General features: G+C 44.3%; 1 protein-coding gene across 2 annotated transcripts in view; it reads left to right on the forward strand.

Annotated features, from left to right (window-relative positions):
* The window catches only part of LOC130180747 (transcription factor IIIB 90 kDa subunit-like), a 115,477-nt gene that overhangs the window by 42,761 nt on the left and 52,007 nt on the right, over window positions 1-20,709 (forward strand). For both annotated transcript variants that reach the window (XM_056394478.1, XM_056394479.1), the window contains 4 exons: window positions 17,220-17,281; window positions 18,290-18,371; window positions 18,621-18,676; window positions 20,340-20,605. In XM_056394478.1, coding sequence (XP_056250453.1) covers window positions 17,220-17,281; window positions 18,290-18,371; window positions 18,621-18,676; window positions 20,340-20,605 — 466 coding nt within the window. The remainder of the gene's footprint in view (window positions 1-17,219; window positions 17,282-18,289; window positions 18,372-18,620; window positions 18,677-20,339; window positions 20,606-20,709) is intronic.

Consider the following 20,709-nt stretch of genomic DNA (forward strand, 5'->3'; position numbering starts at 1 on the left):
TTGTTGGGGATTATTTTCAGTGGCGGATTGATACACATTTGTTGCTCTAGTGAGTATTTGCTGCAGCAGGAGTGTGTGTGTGTGTGTGTGTGTGTGTGTGTGTGTGTGTGTGTGTGTGTGTGTGTGTGTGTGTGTGTGTGGGATTGAGTCAAAGAACACCACAGTGTGTGATGAAGGAACATGTCAGTGAGACTCAGTCGGGCTCTTGTTGAAATGCGGTCGAGTAACATGAACCTAAAAGAACCAAACACAAAAACAGACCCAACGTTTCCACTGCTAAAGAAAAAAGAAAAAGAGAGAAGAAAAAAAGAAAACAAACCGGAGGAGTGATCACACCCTCTGTCAATGTGACTTATTAACGGTTGCAAAAATAAAACAAATACAGGGATCCATCATGCGTTGGCTATAATTACCTAATTACATGAGTAGGATGTTCTGTGTAAACCCCCCCCCCCCCCCCCCCCCCCCCCAAAACCCTCCTTTATCTGGGTGTGCAGAGGCGTTGATGGATGCGAGCTAATGGTGCCGTGCAGCTACATCTGTCCTGATGAGGAAACCTGTGTTTTTTATGGCTCTGAGTGGGAGGATAGGGGGGATCATGGGAGGCCAGGGGGGGTGAAGTGTGTATTGATGGATGTTGTGACGGAAGGAGGGGGTGGTGAAGTGGCCCAATGTTTGGAGAACATCCTCCGACTTAAAGGTCACAGGTTTGAATCCCAGCTGAAGCCCCTTGGTTTCCATAAATGGTTTCTTACAAAACGCTTTTAAATTTCCCAAAACTAGAGCGAGTGCAGGAGGATGGAAGTAAGTTTAAGAAAGTTTCATGAATATGCACGTTACTACACCCAAACATGTGACAAAAGACATATGATCTATCAATAAAAAGAAAGAAAAATGTAAACATGAAACTTCGGGCGAGTAGAGGAGGATGCTGATGACTGAAACTGACACTTCAGTGGAGCAGTTTTTAGATTAAAGGTCCCATATAGTCTAAAGGCAGATGTCCATGTGTAGTTTGATTATAGATCAGGTCTAAATCCTATATTAATACTGTGAAAGTATCAAAGCCTCAGTCCACAGAGAAACGCACACAGCCTGTATTCAGAAACTGAGCCTTAAAACCAGCTGTCAGGACTTCTGCAACTTTGTGATGTCACAACAAAGCAGTCAGTTCCCTCCACAAAACTGAAACTGTCCTGGTCTCCATGAAGCTCTGCCTCTCTTCAACATCCACAGCTCAGGTCAAACCGCCCATTAACCTCCTGGAAACCCCCCACCCCCCCCCGTGATGCCGCTGACCTCATCCCGTCATGAGGGACCACGACAGGGAGAACAACTGTAATGAATCACCGCTCTCCGAATCACAGGCTCTTATGTTAATTGCAACAACAACAACAACAAAAAAAAAGGTTTTTGTTCTAGAGTGACGTTACTTTGAGTCATCCTCCTCGAGGTGATGTATCATGAGGCTCATCGAATGCGACAAAATCGGCTTTAAAAAATGAAAAATGATTGAAGGGTTTGATTGTTGGTGAGTGAGACTGGAGGCTGTTTGATCCGAGGGGAGCCATTCATCCATCCCCCCGATGCGTCTCTGTATTCTGCCGCACTTGTGTGGGCTGGTGTGTGCAGCAGTGCTGTGTTGCCATTTAGCCCCAGAAATACACTGATTGGTATTTTGAGTAAAAGTGGAAGTGCTACACTGTAAAAAATACTACACTCTGGTTTGTGCCAATTTTTATTATGTAAAAGTTCTACACTGAAAAAAATAATTCGTATAAATTTCCTGTTAAAATAAGTAAATGCTGCTGTTGGGTAGTTTAGTGTAACAGAGGTGCTTAAGCTCCTGAACCACAGATGCACCAGATATATTTAAGTTTCAGTTTTCTGCCTCAGTTTTCACATTTTCACATTCGTTTTCAGCCGCCCTTCTCTACCTCTTTCCCACGTTGGATTCAGACGTTAAAGTCACACAACAGTAAAAGAAAATGAACCTCCGTGTTTACTGTGCTGTTGATGGGAGTAATCCTGATGTTCCCGGGACTCAGTGAACAGAAAACAAAAACAAATGTTTTCAAAGAACTTCTTCATGAGTCACTTCTTCAGTTTAATTCCTGGGACAGTTTGGTTTTTGGTTTTAAACGGACAATTTATGTGCAAGTTGAGTATTTTTTTTCCCATGTTTCCTATTCTGTTTATTTGTGTGTAATTTCATTTGTGCGTGCAGGAAAAGGACACATGTGTCAGATTACACTTAAATCAGTGTGTGTGACCGGTTTGTGTGTTGGTTTGTGTTTGTGTATCTCCATGTCCACCGGGAGTGTTTTCCTTCCTCTGTGTACGTCTGGAGGTCGGTCGCACGGAGCTGGATGCAGAAAGAGGTTCTGTGGATTCAGGCTGGTCCTGGTTTGGTTCAGGCTTCGGCTAATTGTGGTGGAAGTGGGAGGGGCAGGAGAGGCGGGGGGATGTTGCCCTCCACCGAGCTCAATCTTTGAAGTATTAAGTGGACAGGGTACCTTGTCATTAGGGCCGAGCCTTTCATCTGTACGTGTGTGTGTGTGTGTGTGTGTGTGTGTGTGTGTGTGTGTGTGTGGTTTTTGTGGACATTGTTAGTGGAGGGCAGGGCACCCGAGGAAGTGAAAGAAGGTGTAATTTTGGAATCTCTCAGGAAAAGAGAAGAAGAAAGAAAACAGTAAAAAAAAAAAGTAGGTTGGAAGACCAACACAATGACAGTTTGATTATAGTTTTGATACTTACGGCTCATTATTTTCATTTTTTTTATCGATTTTCACCCAAAAAAAGAAAATAACCCAGAACTGGTGACGTTCAGCAGATTTGATTCAGCCTCAATCATCTATAAATATTCTTGTGATTGCTGCTGGAAGACGACAACAAGCACAGCAGATTGAACTTTAAAACGAAAAGACTTTGTGTGATGTTGAGTCCTTCTTAATAAGTAAAGAACTGCAACGTTCATTTGTCTTAATGAGTGTTTTTTTTTTTTTGCCATGTCAGCAGCGCAGGTTTTGGTTGGTCCAGACAAAAATATGTTTGATTGATCGCTATGAATCTTCTGCCTTTTCCTCCTGACGTCTAGAGCCATGAGCAGGTTGACGTGTTTCTGTTGAAATATCTTGGTAACAAGTGGATGGATCAGCATGAAATTTACTTCAGACATTCGTTTCCTCCCGAGGATGAATACTAATGACTTTGGTAACGTTTCATCCATCGTCACAAACCGGTCAAAAGTTTGTGTTGTTTTTAAAACTTTGGGTTGTGGTTAATGCTAATTAGCAAATGTTAGCTTGAATTCAGCGTAAAGCATTGCTCTTGGTCTTGTTGTCTAGTCTTGTCAAATTTCCTCTGTTATTGAATCATTAAAATGAACAACTTTTACTTTTTTGGTCAAATACATATTTATTTTATTCATTCTGATAATAAAACCAGACTAAAAACAGGATGTAGGAGAGATCGGGGAAGAGGAGTTGATATCCGTTCTTATACCTTTTGCGCTGAAAAACAGTAGTTTGAAGAAAATTAATAATTTGCAACATACTACCTTAAATACTCCACTAATTACCCTTTTTAGCAATTCAGAAAGAGCACTGAAGACAGTTAGTGCTTCTCTTGCCTCATGTTCATCCTTTCTGTCGATCAGCCCAAATAAAGTCCAATAATTACTTTATTATTTATTAATGGAACTAATAATTTTGTCCCTGTTCAGTAAAAGTAATAGATTAGAACTGATGTATCAGCAGCAATCTTTCCTAAAGATTATGAACTGTGTGAATCCTCTTTGGGAACTCTCCTGTCACTGAAACAGCTGGATCTTCCTAGTTAAACTCTTTTCTGACTGTTGTCCTCCCCTCCCTCATCGACGGCCTGTCTGAGCGATGGCATTTTCATTAACTCGTGCTATCAGAGGAGGAACTGAGAGCGGCCGGGCCAGGCAGGGCCAGGCCAGGCCGGGCCAGGCCGGGCCATCAGCCTGTCGTCAGAGGGAACGTGACTCCGGCACCTCAGGATGACTTTGTCACACTCGTCTGTAGCCGAGGTCTTCGGGGAGCTCTGCCCCGCACCATTAGAGGCAGCATTGATTGAAGCACACGGTTTTTTCGGCGGAGCACTTAGTTCAATCAATGACGTTTGGCCTGACCTTAACTACCTCAGTGAACACAGCTCCCCAGCTCTTGTCAAACCACTCTGCCGTTCTCATTTGCCAGAAAAAAAAAAAACGTCTGAAGAAAAGAGCTGTTTGTGAAGTGTGTGAAACTCCAGAGCTGCTTTTATACTGAGATCCTGCTGCACCGCCGTTAAGAAGACCCTTCATTAGCTTGTTGAGATAGCCTGCTTCTCTTTCCCGCCATGCTGGCTCTCCCTCTTCCACAGACGTTGATCTGGCTCTGACTTCCTCCGCTGCCGGCTTAAAGGTGGAACAACAATGGCCGCCCCCCCCACCCCCCGGTTTCTGTGTCCGTACCTTTTCATACCAAACAGCGAGGAGGAATAAAGGCGCTTTGAACGGTCTGTGTAAAAGGAGCCTTTTTGCTCTTTGAAGAATTTCATTTTTAAGCAATAACTTGGTTTCACACCCCATCTTGGAAGCTATTTTCCAGGCGTTAGGCTTCGTTTAAGGAAAGTGACATTGCTCACCAGACGAGCAGTTGTTTTCCTGAAACCTTTTTCTACCATCCGTCCTCGTCGCTTTCTGCAATTACTGCGGTAAATCCTGGTTCTCAGCGTTTTTTTGGGGCGTGGTAGAAGCTCTCTGACAGATCCGCGTTCTGACGGCAGCTCTGCTGAGTCAATTATAGTCTTTCAAATCAGCAGCATCTGTCTCATCTCTCTCTGTCCACAGAGGAGTCGTTGAGGGATGAAAGAAAATGCAAAGTCTCATCCTCTGTTTCAGCAGCACCCACACTTCACCTCCTCAGCAGTCACATCTGAAGAGAGAAAGATCTACAAGCTCCCTGTAGTTTTGTTTCTTCTTTTCGGATGCAAATGAGGAGAGGGACGGCCCTTCGAACCAGGAGGTCACTGGTTTGATCCCAGCAGCCACCAGTGCATTTCCCACAGCTTAGTGTAATTTTCTAAATACAAGTGCAACAATCGCTCGTCTTCTCTCCGGGTTTTTTTTTTTTAGAGATTCCTGAAACAAAGGAAAACGTCACCTGGGGGAAAAAAGAAGCATCTCACCCTGTTTGCTAAATGTATTTTCCTTGTTTTGAAGGAAAACAACAGTTTAAGTCTGAATCTGTGACCAAATGAGTCGTTAAGGGCAGATCTCAGCTGTGAATGTGCGTAACTGTAAAAGTAAACGAAGCGGGGGGTTTAGTAGAAAAGCTGAGTTACACACATCAGTCTGTTTTTCTTCCTTCAGTTTAAGGGACATTAAATAATCTGTGACCAAACTGTCGGAGAGGAAATGGACCACCGGAGTGAACATGCCGCTTTGCCATCAACACCGTCTTCACTTTTAGTCCAACGCTGAACTCGCAACGTTTCACAGCTGTTAGGTAAACAGCTGCTAATGCTAACGCTAGCTATGTAGCAATAGCAAAAGGGAGATGTGTTCAAAGACATGAATCTCGGCACCTGTCAGATAAATATTTGATTTACTGGTGTTGTTCAATCGAGAGCAGTTTAAAACCTGTGGCCATCATCTGCCGTGGTACAGTAAAAAAAAAAAAAAAAAAAATCAAGTGCCTCTTTAATTAATAATAACTTATTACTAATTCATGCAGCTAATCCATTCACCAACTTGTCCATTTGCTCATTTCCTATCTGCTGCTGGGACAGCTGGGCAGGCCTGTGTGTGTGTGTGTGTGTGTGTGTGTGTGTGTGTGTGTGTGTGTGTGTGTGTGTGTGTGTGTGTGTGTGTGTGTGTGTGTGTGTGTGTGTAGGTGGGGTGGGGGCGGTGTTCACAGAGCCTGGGGCGGTACAGTAGAGCTTGACGGACATATGGCGGGATGGACGCGACCTCTCGGAGGAGGGGAGCGACAGAATTGCACGGCAGACAGACAGGGAGGCGATGACAGCGCAGGGAGACGGGCCGTCACTGATACACAGCAGAAACAGAAGAAGAAGAAGAACAGCCTAATGTTTATTTCAGGCTCACACTGCTCTCTGTGGACAAACAGCCGTACGCTTTCAATGAGTCAGTACAAGCTAAGCTACCTCAGCAGCAGCAGTGTGGTGTGGAATATGAAATCAGGCTGTGTGTGTGTGTGTGTGTGTGTGTGTGTGTGTGTGTGTGTGTGTGTGTGTGTGTGTGTGTGTGTGAGTAGCAGTTAGCAGCCAGTCTCTCTGGTGAGAGGGCTGTAGCGGCCCCATCACAGCAGCCAGCTGTGATTGGAGATGATGTGCGTCTTCAGGCCCGAGGAGGGGAAGGGAAGCCGTCTCGTCTGCCGCCGCCAGCCTGACGGGAGATGACAGCTACCGTTTAGCAGGCAGGCAAAGGCAGGAGACCGCTCGCCTCCGGCTGTTGCGTCACAGCAGATTTCACTGTCTCACCCTGCACACCCCCCTTCTCCCTTTTTTTTTTATCAGGGCTCCCACCCTGATCAGACAGTGACTCAAACTGTTCAGGGAAGTATGAAGAGTCTTTTTTTTTCTGTGGTGGAGAAATGACTTATTAACAACCTGTCATCTGACTACTTTAATAGTCTGCCACTACAGACTCGCATTGTGTAGATGAACAGAAACTTAAACAACCAGTGTTGAAGCTTTTTCTGGTGGTTATCATTGCTCAAGGTGATAACATTAATGCTAAACACAAAAACGCTTGTATGGGTCATATGGGAATAAGAACTTGTTTGTCTATCTCCATGCATCTAATGATGTAATGAAAATTAAGTGCTGATTCTGTCACCAATAAAACAGACGGGCTTACACACATGATCAATATCAGACAGTTCTGGGTCTTTACAGTCACTGTGAGTGATGGAGATTTTAATGCAGATTTTCTTGGGTATGAAGGTTTGCTGCGAGACTCTAAAGTCTGAACTGTGGATCTCCACATCCAGGTTTGAAATAAAGATATTTCGCAGTGATACGAGTTCTGCAAACTTCAGTCAATTCAAATCTCATTTTCGCTGAAGTCTTCAAAGTTGGGCTGAAAGCACAGAGCAGCGTCTCTGCCGTCGAGCTGCATGTGTCGGTGTTAACACGAGGTGCGGCTGTGAGGTGTTTCTCGGAGCTAAGAAGGCTGGGAGTTAGAGAAGCAGGTTTGCGGCCCTTGAGCAAGGCATTGACCCCGAATGACCCCCAATGTCAGGACTTTGGGGAATTGTTAAATGCAAAAAAACTTTCTTGGTCCTTCTGTCAATTTAAGAGTCTGAAAAGTTTATGATTGAAAGTTGGATCCAGCAGTTGGCGAAACAATCTCACCACAAAATCCATCTCTAGTTGTTCCAGAGCTTTGAATTGAATCGCATGATCTTCCTCAGCAAATAGAGTTTGCCCAGCTGGACGTGTACGTGTTCAATTTACCTGAGCACTTCTAGTTCATTCTCGACCTTGCCGAGATGAGGAAGATTGTGTGATACGATTGAAAGCTCCAGAGCAGCTACAAGTGGCCCTTGAGGTGAGAATGATTTGCAAATTAACACGTCAACTGTAATTTTCAAAGCTTCGTCTTTGCACCAGTGTTCTGTTGTGATGCAGAGACAAATCCATTAGAGCAAAGGTGTGAAGGCTGATTTCTTCACCCAGAGTGCATTGCAGCTATAAGGCATTTTCTGCCTCTGACTCCTGCTTATTTACAAGACGGAAAAATCAATGATGAAGCATAAATACACGTAGAAACCTGAAGAAAAGTGGGCCCTCCAGACAAAGTACGTTGCCACTTTTCATCAGAAAAACATCTCTGATGATGCGTAACAGCGGAGGAGGGTCAAGGGGGCGGAGTTCTCCTCTGATTTGACGTCTCCTCTTCTGATTACTTCCATAGAAAGTTTGTAAATGTTTCTTTCATGAGTAAGTGGTTCGGTGCTCGTCGGACACAGAGCGATGATTCATCGCCGTGGCAAAGGCAACATTTGGCTAAACATTCCTGTGGCCGCAGCCTGACATTTCACATGTCTGATTCTCATGCACGACAATGCACACATGAAACAGTCCTTGTTTCAATGGAGGCATTCTCCAGATTCTTCAGCTGCACCGCTGAGGCTGCTGTGACGGACCGGAGAGCTTCCTCCTTATCCTCCTGAAGAGGCAGTTCATGAAATTCATTGTAGAGGCGCTCGGCGCTGATGATTCATTCATCCTGCTCTTGTGATGTAAAATTACAGACTGTTTTGGAAAATAGATCGAATACTGAAGCAGGACAAAATGTCTTTAATCAAGACGTTTATTCAGGATATGGAAAACTGTTGAAAAGACCCGTCACTTTCAAAATAAAACTCTGTCTGGTTTATGAGAGGACACAGGACTGTGGCAGAGAGAGGTAAATGATAAACATCACGGCTCGTTTGAGACGCTGTGGAAACAAAAGTGATGTCATGGTGGCGAGTCCAGTTTTTAGTCGAGTTTGCGTCTCCAGCCAGGACAAAATAAACCCAGCTCTGTGTCCTGGTGACGACTCTGAGCTTTCTTCTTAACATATGAGCACTGTAGAAGGTTTTTGCATAGAAAATCAAAAAGGTGTAAGTGTATTACTGTGGCTTTATTGGCTGGTCTGTAAATACACTGTATGCACTGGTTTTAGCAAGAACATTACAATTCCATTTCCAAGTGAAATTTCCATTATTTCTGGTTGTTTTAACGCCATGGAAATCCGATTCCAGTTTTCTCAGGCTGCGGCGCTGCTGTATTTTATCTTCTCACACCTCTGTGCTTCAGGATTTCTTCAGGTTAGGCAACGAAAACCTAAAGTTAGGTGGAGATTTATGAACGTAGAGGGAAAATTACAAAGTAGAGTGATCTGGAGGAAAAGAAAAATTTTTTAAATTGGACTTGATGGTAAGTTTTGAGCCGTGTGGCTGCAGGACGCCCAGTGCAACAGACTGGCTCACTGATAACTGAAAACAATGGAGCTCAGAGGAACGAGGTAAACACATAACACTTAGTAGGACACATTTATTTAATATGTGACTTATATTTTAACAAACATTGTCCAACACTACACAAACACAGTTATGGTCATAGCTGTCAAATATGGACAAGTGGGCTACTTTGTGCCTCCAGGAGTCTGACCGTCCAGCAGCTCCTATATGTACATACCTCCCTGCTCCCGCTCTGCATCAGGAGGAGGAGGAAGAGGAGCAGGTGGTTGAGTGGGTGTACACTCAGTCTGGGCTGCTCCAAGGTCGGGGAGGTCACGTTTTAATGGGCTCGCCCGGCCTGCCCGTGTCAGCGAGAATCTCTCACTCTATTTATTGCCTCGGCTGGCTGGTTATTTCTCCGGGGCAGAGCTGGCACCGAGCCTTATTACCTCATACAACTGCAGGGAGGAACTTTTAAACCAGGAGCTGCTTCTTTTCTTTTTTTTCTCTCTCTCTCTCTATTTTTTGCATTTGAGGCCCTGTGCTGACAACATGATCCAGAGATGTCTTAGTTTGAGTGCAGCAGTGAAACGGAGGTAAACTCCTGGATCAGTAAGAGTATAAGCAAACGCTGCAGATAAAAACACCGTCTTCGCTTTGCTCCTGGTACGAGCCGGTGTGTGGAAGCTGTCGGCCGTGGGATGAGAGCAAACAGAGCTTCTGGTACATGCAGAATAACATCACTAAACCCCCCCTGCTATTGTTGTACTTGTTGTTAACTGGGTCATGCACATAGAAGTGTCCGGACCGTGTGGACTCATAAATAAAATGCTGTTGAAGTGGTGAAACAATAGATGTCAGAAAAGAAGAGAACTTTTAACATCTAACGTTGTAAACAAAGAACTGTACTTAAATCATTAAATCACCCTCCACATTGAGGTTCACAGAAATGAAAACATTTTGCTGAGAAGCATCATGATGATTTAAAGTTGTTGGCTGTATTTCCTGGGTTCCCATGTGTCCTGGAAATTTTTCTTTGAGGATTTGCCTTTTTTTTGTTTTATATCTTTTTAAGATGAGTATATTGTATATTTCAAAGGAATAGTTTCATATTTTAGGATATCTAGTTGTCCACAGTCTGTCTGAGAATGAGAGGAGCAGCTTGTTACTGTTCCCGTGTGTGTTCGTACGGAGCAGGAGCCAGGACGCAGTTAGCCTAGCTTGGCAGCAGCCGGCAGAGAACATGCACTGAAGTGCTGGGCGGATGGATAAACAATCTGTTGTTTGTCAGAAAATAGTTCCAGCATGTAACTCCCTCCAAGACCACAAATTCCTGTTTGTCCAATCTGGACACAAACAGGATGTGATGTGTTGATTAGTGAGCGTCACAGGTGCTGGTTTTCGTTTTGATCTTTGGTCAGAGCGAGGCTAGCTGCTTCCAGTGTTTATGCTAAGCTAAGCTAAGCTAAGCTAATCGCCACCTGTCTCCAGCTCGCAAAACAGACCACGAGACAGACAAAATGTTGAACTATTCCTTTAAGATATTGCTGTTTTTGACTTTTTAATCAACCAACTTATTTATCAGAAATTACTAGCATGTCTCTTTTCATCCCGTTTCCATAGCAATACCAGTAAAACACCAGCGTTTCTCACATGTATCAGATTTAAAACTTTGTGTTCTCCTTTCAAGAACATCTTGCCGTCATTTTTATCTCTTTGATTTCCCTTTTTTTTTTTTTTTACTTCTGGCTCACCGTTTTAACATCCAGAAGCCTGACAAAGTAAAACATCTCCCTTCATGTCGGCCTCTCCTCCCCGCAGCCCCGTGGCCGAGCGCGGTGCAGGTCGAGGGGGGTTTTGTGCGTAGGAGAGGATCAGGATTGTTGCTGACATCAAGAGCCGCGAGTCTGGATAATGTGGGCTCCGTTTGAAGTGTGGATGATGGGTGATCCTGCAGCACCGGGGCTACACAGCTCCATTCATCCTCCAGATCACACACACACACACACACAACACACACACACACACAACACACACACACACACACACACTCTTTGTTTTTTGGAAAGGGGAAGGAGGCCGTGGAGAGTTGAAGGAGGGGGGGGAGGACAGGAGGAGTGGAGGAGTCAGCAGACTGACGCTTCTTTTTTAATTTTGCCGGTGTGACTTTTTTCTGGTTTATATTCCTGCTCTCCCCTCGTCGGTTCTGTCCCAGTCGTTCTCCTCAGATCAGGCCGAAATGAAATACAGCTGAGGATTAGAAGGAGATCAGTGAACTCCTCTTAAACCTCCCCCCTTTCTCTCTCTCTCTCCCCCTCCCTCATCCTCCTGTCTGCCTCAGCCTTTCTCCTTCTCCTTTCTCTATTAGCCTTTCTCTCAACGTCTTACCTACTGTCTCCTCCATTTATATCCCCACAGTTTTTAACTTTCTCTTGTCTCTTCTCTCTGACTCCTTTGTCTTCTCTCTCAGCTGCTGTCTGCTCATTCCTCCATGTCTCCCCTCCTGCTGCTTTTCCTCCATCAGTCTTTTGTCTCTCAATCTCCTACCTCCTTCATTCTTTCTGTCTTAATCTTTCCTGCTCAGCCTCTTTTTCTCTCTCTGCCTACTTTTCTCATTATTTCTCCCTTCCTTTGTCGCTGCTGATTTCTCTTTGGCATTTTCTTCTCCCGCTTAAATTTTTTTTTTCTTAAAGGACAAGGCTGGTGATTTTCTAGTTTTCTTATTGTCAATAAATCCAGTGAAAAGGCCAAAACATTTTGTCTTAAAGGCCGGATGGCGTGATTTAAAAACCAGAAGTAGAGACGAGTTGAGTTGGTACCATGTGTTGGAAAAAACGCTATTTGATATTTTCTTCTGATCGACACAATCATTCTGATTCAAGACGTTCAGATATTTGTCATCAGTACATAAAAGTCTAAGTTCAAAGGTTCACTTACTATCTTTTTTTTAGTTCCATTTGCTGAAGAAGACCATGAAATGTGCTTAAAAGCTAAAAATGTGAGTGGACCTTTGAGTCTGGAGTGTCTAGTTGTACATAATCATACGTATTTCAGGCTGTGGCTGAAACTAACTATAGATGTTGGAGCCAACAGAAGGTGATCGAACTTCAATCCTTGAGTTTTAATTGATTATAAATGTAGTTACATGTAAATGTTGAAACCTGATCAGATTCAATAAGATGATTTGAAAAGATATTAAGTCACTAAAAGTCTTTAAAAAAAACCCAAAGCTACTCTGTTCCCTCAGTCAGTCCTGCTCACATCATCAATAATCACTAGAGCACCAAATGTGGATTAATCCGCCGCTGAAAGTAATCCCCAACAAATGCTCCATTTCCTCCTGTTTGAGAAACGTTTGTCTAAAAACTACAGTGATCAGCTGTTTCAGGAAGTGACTGAGAATGAATGTGTATATTTTTGAGTCTTCAGTAGGAACCAGCGGCTCAGTGAGGAAGTCGGAGTCAGGAGAGTCACTAACAAACCGCTGGTTTTGGTCTTTTCCTGGGATTTGTGGACACGAAGAAGAATACAGAACAACACCGGCTCAGTCCCTCACCCACCAGCTCTCCCCCCTCTCACCCGCTCGCTCGTTCCTTTTTAAATCCCTCGTTCTCTCCCTTCCCCGCCGCCTTCAAAAGGCCGTCTCCTTCACCTGTTAGCGTTTGTTCCTGCGGGGCTTCTTTTTTTTTTTTCTTCCAGATTCTTTGTGTTCTCTCTTTTTTTTTCTTCTTCTTCTTCTGTGGTATTAGAGAGCCTCTGCAGTGAAGCATCTTATTCTCCTGACCACATCAGACAAGCCTGCCGCCACCCGGGACACAGAGATGTGTGGGAGGAGGGAGGAGTATTTTTTGGGGGTATTTCTGAGGCAGTGGGGGGAGGGGCAGCGGGGTAAATCTGGCGTCAGGTTACCTGTGTGTGTGAGGACCAGGACACAACAGGGGGATAGAGTTTACAGCCGGCGGGCACGGCGGCGAGGAATCCGACCACTGCTGCGTCACGTCGCCTGTCTATGTGTCTCACTCGATGTGTTTTCAAGCCGCCAGTCGTCGGCTGCAGAAATTGAATTTGCCGTCTTCAGAGACTTCTGTCGAATGCGCCGCTGTGAGCAAATGCGAGCTGCCTCGCTTTGACGCCACATGAAGGAAGCTAACGAGATGTGAAGACACGCACTTGAAAAGGTCCCGACACAGAAGGTCACTCCACAGCGAGTGTAACTCTGTGAAATACACTAGGCCTGCAGTCAGGTACATGACATCATTGACCCGTCGTCGGTGATGGTGCATTATGGGAGACGATGAACCGGGACTCCACACAAGTTGAGCTATAAATTTATCGTCTTGTTTTGATCGCCTTCGCCGTCATTACAGCGCATCTGGTGAAGGTCGTTCATGTCATCGTCAAGGTTACGTGACAGTTAGGACCTTAATAGACTGAGGCGGCAGCTAACGATCATTTTCATGATCAGTTAATCTGATTAAAGCGATTCATCATGTTTCCAGTGAAACGGGAGAAGCTGCCGGAGCCCGAGGTGACGTCTTCAGATTCCTTGTTTCACGGTGAACGGACTCCACTAGGCTAAGCGCCGTACGCCACAAGCCACGTTCACCCATTCACTCACACATCCTCTGTGCATACTGTGCTTTTCTATCACTCACACACTGATGATACATCGCCAGCAATTCAGGATTCAGTATCTTGTCCAAGGACACGTCTGGACTCGAAGAGGAAAGCAGCAAAAATTGATTTCTGTCATTTTGACTCCACGTGACGACAAAGATCCACGGGAGATTAAATATGTGAATCACTCTGGGTCGCTTCACCTAAACGACTTCTGGTGGGTGTCTGGTTTGGTTTTCTCTGAGACTCCACCTCAGTCCAGACTGACGAAACTGTTACTCTGGATAATATCTGGATCTATTTTCAGCCGTGTGAACACCATATTATTAAAGGATCACTTTAAGTTTTGATGCTTGACTTGAAGCGGCGTCTCGTTTCGAGTCAGTGCTGTGACTGAAGCCGGTCGACATGACAAAACATCAGGAGCAGATTTATGTGCATTATGCAGCGTTTTCTACTTCTATGAGGAAATTAACAACAGGCCAAAATAATACTCAACTGTTAGTTTCACATTTTAAACGTGATGCATTAACTGCACACAATGTAAATGTAAAGCTCACTGTGAATAAAACCACAATTATCTGCATCGCCAAACACAGCAGGACGTTAGAGAGGAGTTATTATTATTTTTGTGTAATTTGGATGAGCGGACCCTTTTTAAATCCTTTGATGCACTACTTAATGACATTTCTTTTAATTTGAAAAGTCAAAAAGTTAGTTACTGAAAACAAACGGTGGAGCAGAGCTCGGTCAGAAGGATCGTTTCCAGATCTTCCCTCAGTGTGAGGTCAGAGGTTTGTTCCACCGCAGGGAAGCAGAAACTTGTTGGAGAATCCTGTTTTTGTTTTCTGTATCGATACGGAGGCAGAACTGAATCTCTGAGTTACGGAGCCGCTGCCAAAGGACCCGAGGCTGCTGTCAGCCCGGACAGGAAGAGGACCAGGTCATCGGGGAGGTGATTTCAGTTTCCCTGCAGGATTTGGAAGTTTTTTTGTGGCGTTTTTTTTTTTTTTTTTGTTAATGTGCTGCAGATCTGAGATTCGTTTTTCTCTTCTAATGAGACGCTGTGATCCGTTTCTGCTCATTCGCAGTGACACAAGACGACTTTGGCCTTCAACCGTTTCCCCTGACGAGGGGCCAAACGGCTCCCGTTAATGAGGAGACATCTCATTTAGTTCAGCCTTCAGTTGCCGGAGATTTACTGTTTGTGCGTGTGTGTGTGTGTGCGTGTGTGTGTGTGTGTGTGTGTGTTGTTGTTCAAAAACTTTGTCGTCAGAACTTCACAGAAAAATGAAAAAATGTTGTATTCCTTCCTCTGTCGGGTTTTTTAGCGCCGAGTGGAATTTGTTCATCAGCCAGAACAAACAAACAGTGAATGAAAAGAGAAGGAATCGTTTAGCGGTTCAATCAAAACTGTGCTGATTAAATCTTTGAGCAATCCGAGGTGCTCACCTCGCAGCAAATGAAAAGTCCTTCATTATTCCTCCGTCATTTGTGGTTTAAACACACAGACCCTCTTCAAGACGCATTAAGAGGTTGTTCTGCTCATACTTCAGTTGAGACATTCAGCTGGACTAGGAAGAACACCTGAATTGTCGTATTGAGATTTTTAACCTTTAATACTTCCACCAGCAGGTCGCCGTTCAAACTGCTTGAAATTTAAAGAAAAGAAATGCATATTCTTGTATTTGTTTTGGCGCAGCGTTCTCGCTGAGCGGCCGTGTTCCTCGCCAGGAAGCAGAGCTTTCCCAAAGATTGATCTCCAGAGTATAAATGCCTGAACACTGGTGTTTCGGTTCAGGGGGAAGCTGCTCTGAAGTTTTGGAAAAAACGATGATGGTCGTGGTCGTGGGCTGCGTGGAGACGACTTTCTGGTGCATTTAACATATTTTAAATGCCAGTACACACGGTGCAGCTGTAAGTAACTTAAACTCAGTGTATGTAGGTGATCAGAGAGCGGGGGCCTGGTCGTCTTTCAAACGCCACGCTCGGTGGTTGCTGTGATGAAGTTGCCAGATGAACAGAGGATGAACAAGAAGAGGTTTAGTTCAGTTTTGTTTCTGTTCAGGTGTTTCACTGCTCCTCCTCCTCCTGGACTTTCCAGTCTCTGTTTTGTGATTAAAAGGACGTTGATGCCAAACAAGTGGCACAAAGCTTACATTGAAACTTCACCTTCCTTCAATCGATGTGAAACTCTGAACCTGACGTCTGCAGATTCTTCTACACGCTCACCAAGAACAATTTTATGGGTTTGATCAAATTAGCGAGTGTAGATATATCAAAGCCGCGGCTGAATAATAACTCGGTAATTGCTCCCTCCCCCCTCCTCTCTCCGGGGTTGGACCGGTCTTATCAGCTCTTAGTCTCGCTGCCTCTCTGCCTCCCGGAGCGGCTGATCTCTCCCAGGGTTTGTCTCTGTCTTATCTCGCCCTCACACTTCACGGAGAGGAAGTTCTTAGAGGGCTGGGCCCGCCAGATAGCGACTGACCTGTCTCTTCCCTCTGGAGCCGTTTCTTTTTTAAGGAAGCTGCAATCTGCGAACTGAACTCAAATGGCTGACTAGATTATCCCCCCTCCACCACCACCACCTCCACCACCACCTCCTCCCCTCCTCACCACCTCCACCGTGCAGCCAACACACACTTCACTGTCTGAGGACGGGTGTATTCGTCTTCCTCGTGTGTTCCCTCCCTCTCTGTGCACCTGTCTCTCCTTAATGAAGCGGGAAAGCTGCCTGTGGACTCAGGTGGCACTTCTTTGAAGATGCCGCCCTGTTGGGAGTTTGAACTCAACGCAGGGGGGTGGGGGGGGGGGGGGGTGGGGTGGGGTGGGGGGGGGGGGGGGCTGTGAACATGTCAAAGGCAGAAAGCTGACAGAAGTTAAACGACTCCCATAAATCTGCTGCTTTGCCGCCTCTTTAAAACGTTTCTTTCCATCTCTGCTGCTTTGATTGACTATCTGATGTGTGTCAGCAGCCGGAGAGGAGTCGCACTTTGTTCCAAAACAGCTAATCAAGGTGGAGGATCTTTGGAGTGAAAGCTGCTGAATTTCCTATTGATGGCTTTTCTTCTACTGTCAAAGACATGAAAAAAAAAAAAAAATCTTTTTCTTTCCTTTTATCAAAGTCAGCTAGATTTTCTTTGAACCGCGTGCACACCTGAGGATTTCAGATGCTGCTTTCTTTTGTCAACAAAATTAAAACGTCTGTTGTTTCGCTCTGGCAATCAGCTCCATCGCAGGTAAAAGCGGGGGCGAGTGCAGCGTGTCGTCTCGGGCATCGCGAGCGTCACAGCGTAAAAAAATAATGCAAATTGCCATTTCAGCATCTCTGTGGTTTGAAAATAAAGCGGGCTTGAATCTAGAAAGCATATCGTAATTGAAAAGAGAGTGTGTTAAGGTAGATCCGCTTAAACTGCCAGTTAAGCCTATTAACATTTTTATCAGGAGTCACAGTGCATTTTATTTGCTGATTGATGGAAGATGCAGAAGCATGTTTCTTTCCTTGGCCAGCTGCTGCTTCCTGTTTCCGCCTCTGGGACGTGGAAGCTGTCATGAAAAATGTGCATTACAGCAAAATTTTTCTAAGTGTGTCCGCTGTGATTTTTGTGTGTGTGACAGATGGTGCTGCCGACAGCGGGGAGCTGGACCTGAGCGGGATAGATGACAGCGAGATAGAGCTGGTACGTACCTGCTGCTTAATGAGCGCCATTCAAATCTTTACATTCGCTGTTCTGCACATGCTCCTAAAGGCTCATCACAGAAGAATATCTGCTCAACCACGGCAGCTGCGTTACGAGCCTCAACTCTCACACAACAACATGTACAGTGTTGCACAAGAGTTTTAATGAATCTCAATGAAACTTGGTGGAAGGTTTGATCAAGTGAACCATGATTAACATTGTGAGAATCTTTTCTCTTGAACTGAGGCTCTTTATTGAAGGAAACGGTAAAAGAAAAATAATCTTGCAATAATCTCTCACAAACATTCGCACAAAATCTAGAGGAATGGTGAAACATCAAGGACACAAAAGTCGTCGTCTGCGTGAGAAGAAAGACAGTCATGTGACTCGCGTTTATGTTGGTGACGCAAAATAAAAGTTCATTGACATTTTCTGTGATAGAACTGAAAACATTTGCAAATTCTAGAAGTTTAGGGATTTTATAGTTCGTATGATGACACACACAATGACTCAGAAAAGCTGCAAAGTCGATGTTTTCCATCAACAGATTGAAGACGATTGGTTTGATACTATTGAGGGTCGAACGATGTCACTCGATACCAAATTTTAATACCTAAGGAGTAAATGAGTAAATCTCATCAGTGTCAGTGAGCCAATCAGCATGCAGCATGCTTGGAACCAAGATCTAATGACACTTGTGATTGGCTGTTTATTTACACAACGACATTTGAGCTTCAAAATAAAACATGAGTAAAACTAAAATTTGTTCTGTAATGTTTATTGTAATTCTTAATGAGCAACTGGCACATTTTAATCATTAGCAAAACTAAGCTAGCATTTCTAGACTCATAGACTGCATTATAATTGTACATGTGTTCATGATATTGTGTGAGATTAATGAGGCGGCGGTTAAAGAAGAGATCATTTTCCCCCAGATGTAAAACCACTCTTAGTGTCTGTGATAACTTTTCCCTGAACTCCACCGACGGTCCCTCTGCCTCTCTGCAGTATCTGCTGGATGACAAAGAAATCAAAATCAAGACGGCGCTGTGGATGGCAGAAAACTCCGACTACCTCAAAGAGCAGAAAGGTACTGTCAGGATGCAACATGATTTCTGTTTCAAGGCAGAATTTAACTTTCATTTCTTGCACGCAGCGGCTGGTTTGTCCCACACTGCACCTTCCAGTGGTTGTTATCAGCCGAACAGAGTGAAACCTCCAACTGAACCTGCCACTTGTTTAAGCTTGTGGCCTGCTGTGACTTCCCTCTGTGTCGTATTGATATTGTTATCTCAGAGTTTGTATGTTCAGACTGTTCCTTCGTTCTTTTTTTTTTTAGAAAAGGAGGCGAAGATAGCGAAGGAGAAGGAGCTCGGCATCTACAAAGAAAAGAAGGTAACAGCAGTCGGCCTTAAAAACTCTTAGATAAGGGTGGGGTGGGTCGGTGGGAGCTCCACAAATACAAACAGGAAGTTGGTCGGAGACAGTTTGGTGGTCAGACGGTCAGAGACAGAATCTGTCAGTCAGATCAGATGTCACACGAATCTGATCTTATTTTGAACATTTGAACTTATCTCAACCTGAGAATACTTATTTACACAAACTCTGTCTTTATTCAGGCCTTTCTCATCGCAAATATTCTTTCTCCTCTCTTTTCCTTCATTTATTCAGCAGAAAACTATTTTCACTCTTTCCTATCTCATTGTTCATGTCGGCTGAGATAAAGCAACGTTTATGCTTCAACATACAACGTACAAGTAGAGAAACAGCCACACAGACTCACTGAACGACCTGTGTGACAACTTTTTCACAATAAATAATGAAAGTAATCATTAGTTGACTGACCAATAGTGAATAGCAGGTAAAGTCATGCAACATACCTGAAGGTCAGATTATGAAACTTAAAAATATTATGTACTGTCAGGGTCAGTGTGTGGCTGTCGTCAACAATGCAATAAACGAGATGCAACTGATGATTATTTTCATTATTGATTTATTTGTAGATTATTTTTGTTTAGTCAGAAAAACTTTGGAAAATGCTTAAAATGTTAGAAAATTGTAAAAGAGAGTTACCATCTCACTTTTCAAAGTAATATGCCGCTCGTTTTGCCCAAAACACAGAGATATTTAATTCACAGTTGAAACAGTCGATCAGCTAATTGAATAATTGGCTAAAGCGAAAAAGAGAGAAAATCTTCCAGTGTTCAAACAGATGTTCACACGGGACGGACAGAGACAGGAAAACAGCTGGACGTTTACAGTCAGGTAGGCGACACAGAGACGGACTGACTGACCCTGTGAAACCACAGATAACTGGGCTGTACGTCCTGTGAAACTGGTCCCCTCTCATTTCCCATTACTGGTTTTGGCTCGGCGCAGACCCTTTGTTAGACCCAACATCTGCTCACTGGTTTTAACTAGCTGGATTAACTGCAGTGAAACAGAGATCTAATGAGACACGGAGCCTCCTGACAGCACTGATCCAGCCAGCAGCAGCAGCCTGTCACAGCGCTGACAAATGAGTGAATAAATAAATAAAACAAAGGGCATTCTCGCCGTGTTTTATGCATGACAACTTCGGCATCCTTTTGTGGTTTATAAATCAGATCTGTGAAGAAACTAATGCGATTTTAAGACGTGTGAAATGTGGTTAAAAGTTTACATTTTTCAGTGAAGAGAAACCCTGATGATCTGTGGCCATAAATCTCAGGGAGGTCAAGGTGAATGTGGAATAACTGAAGCTGGGTGACGACTTCAATCTGGTGTCTTAATTGAGATAAATTGTTGATTACAGAAATGTGTTTAACTGCAGATTTGCTTGCGGAAATGTTCTGCTGGTGGTCTGAAATTACTCACTTATTTTTAGAGGGTAAATCCCCTCTGGGATCTAAATAGCCTAATGGGAAGAAAAAATTATTTCCAGATAACGTTTGACCATCTCCTGAGTAGATCTGGGTTCAGTAAAGACTACGATGCCTTAATCGTGACCTGTTTCCAATATGTACAGTCACAGCTGGGATTGGTTTTTAATCAAAGAAACTTTTAATATTCGTACCAGCCAAGAGGCCCCGCTAAGAGGCGTCAACCGATCCGAGCCAACACCGCCGACGAGGCCATCGAGAAGATGCTGGAGCAGAAGAGGATCTCCTCCAAGATCAACTACGACGTCCTGAAGGACCTCAACATCAAACCCGGCGCCAGCCCAGCTCGCAAGGCCGAGTCCGTGAAGAAGGAGCCGTCTGCCACCAAGCTGACGGGACGCACCCCCAAACCTGTACGAGCCCCACTCAGCCTCAGCACGCCGCTCAGCACCCTGGGAAAAAGGTTGGTGGGACGCATGTTTTACACGTTGCACTAATCAGGTTTGATCGCGGCTTGTATCCTGGTTACTTTAAGAATAAACCACCTAGTTTATTGCAGGTTTATCA

The sequence above is a fragment of the Seriola aureovittata genome, chromosome 13, assembly GCF_021018895.1.
Source record: "Seriola aureovittata isolate HTS-2021-v1 ecotype China chromosome 13, ASM2101889v1, whole genome shotgun sequence".
Taxonomy (NCBI): Eukaryota; Metazoa; Chordata; class Actinopteri; order Carangiformes; family Carangidae; genus Seriola; species Seriola aureovittata.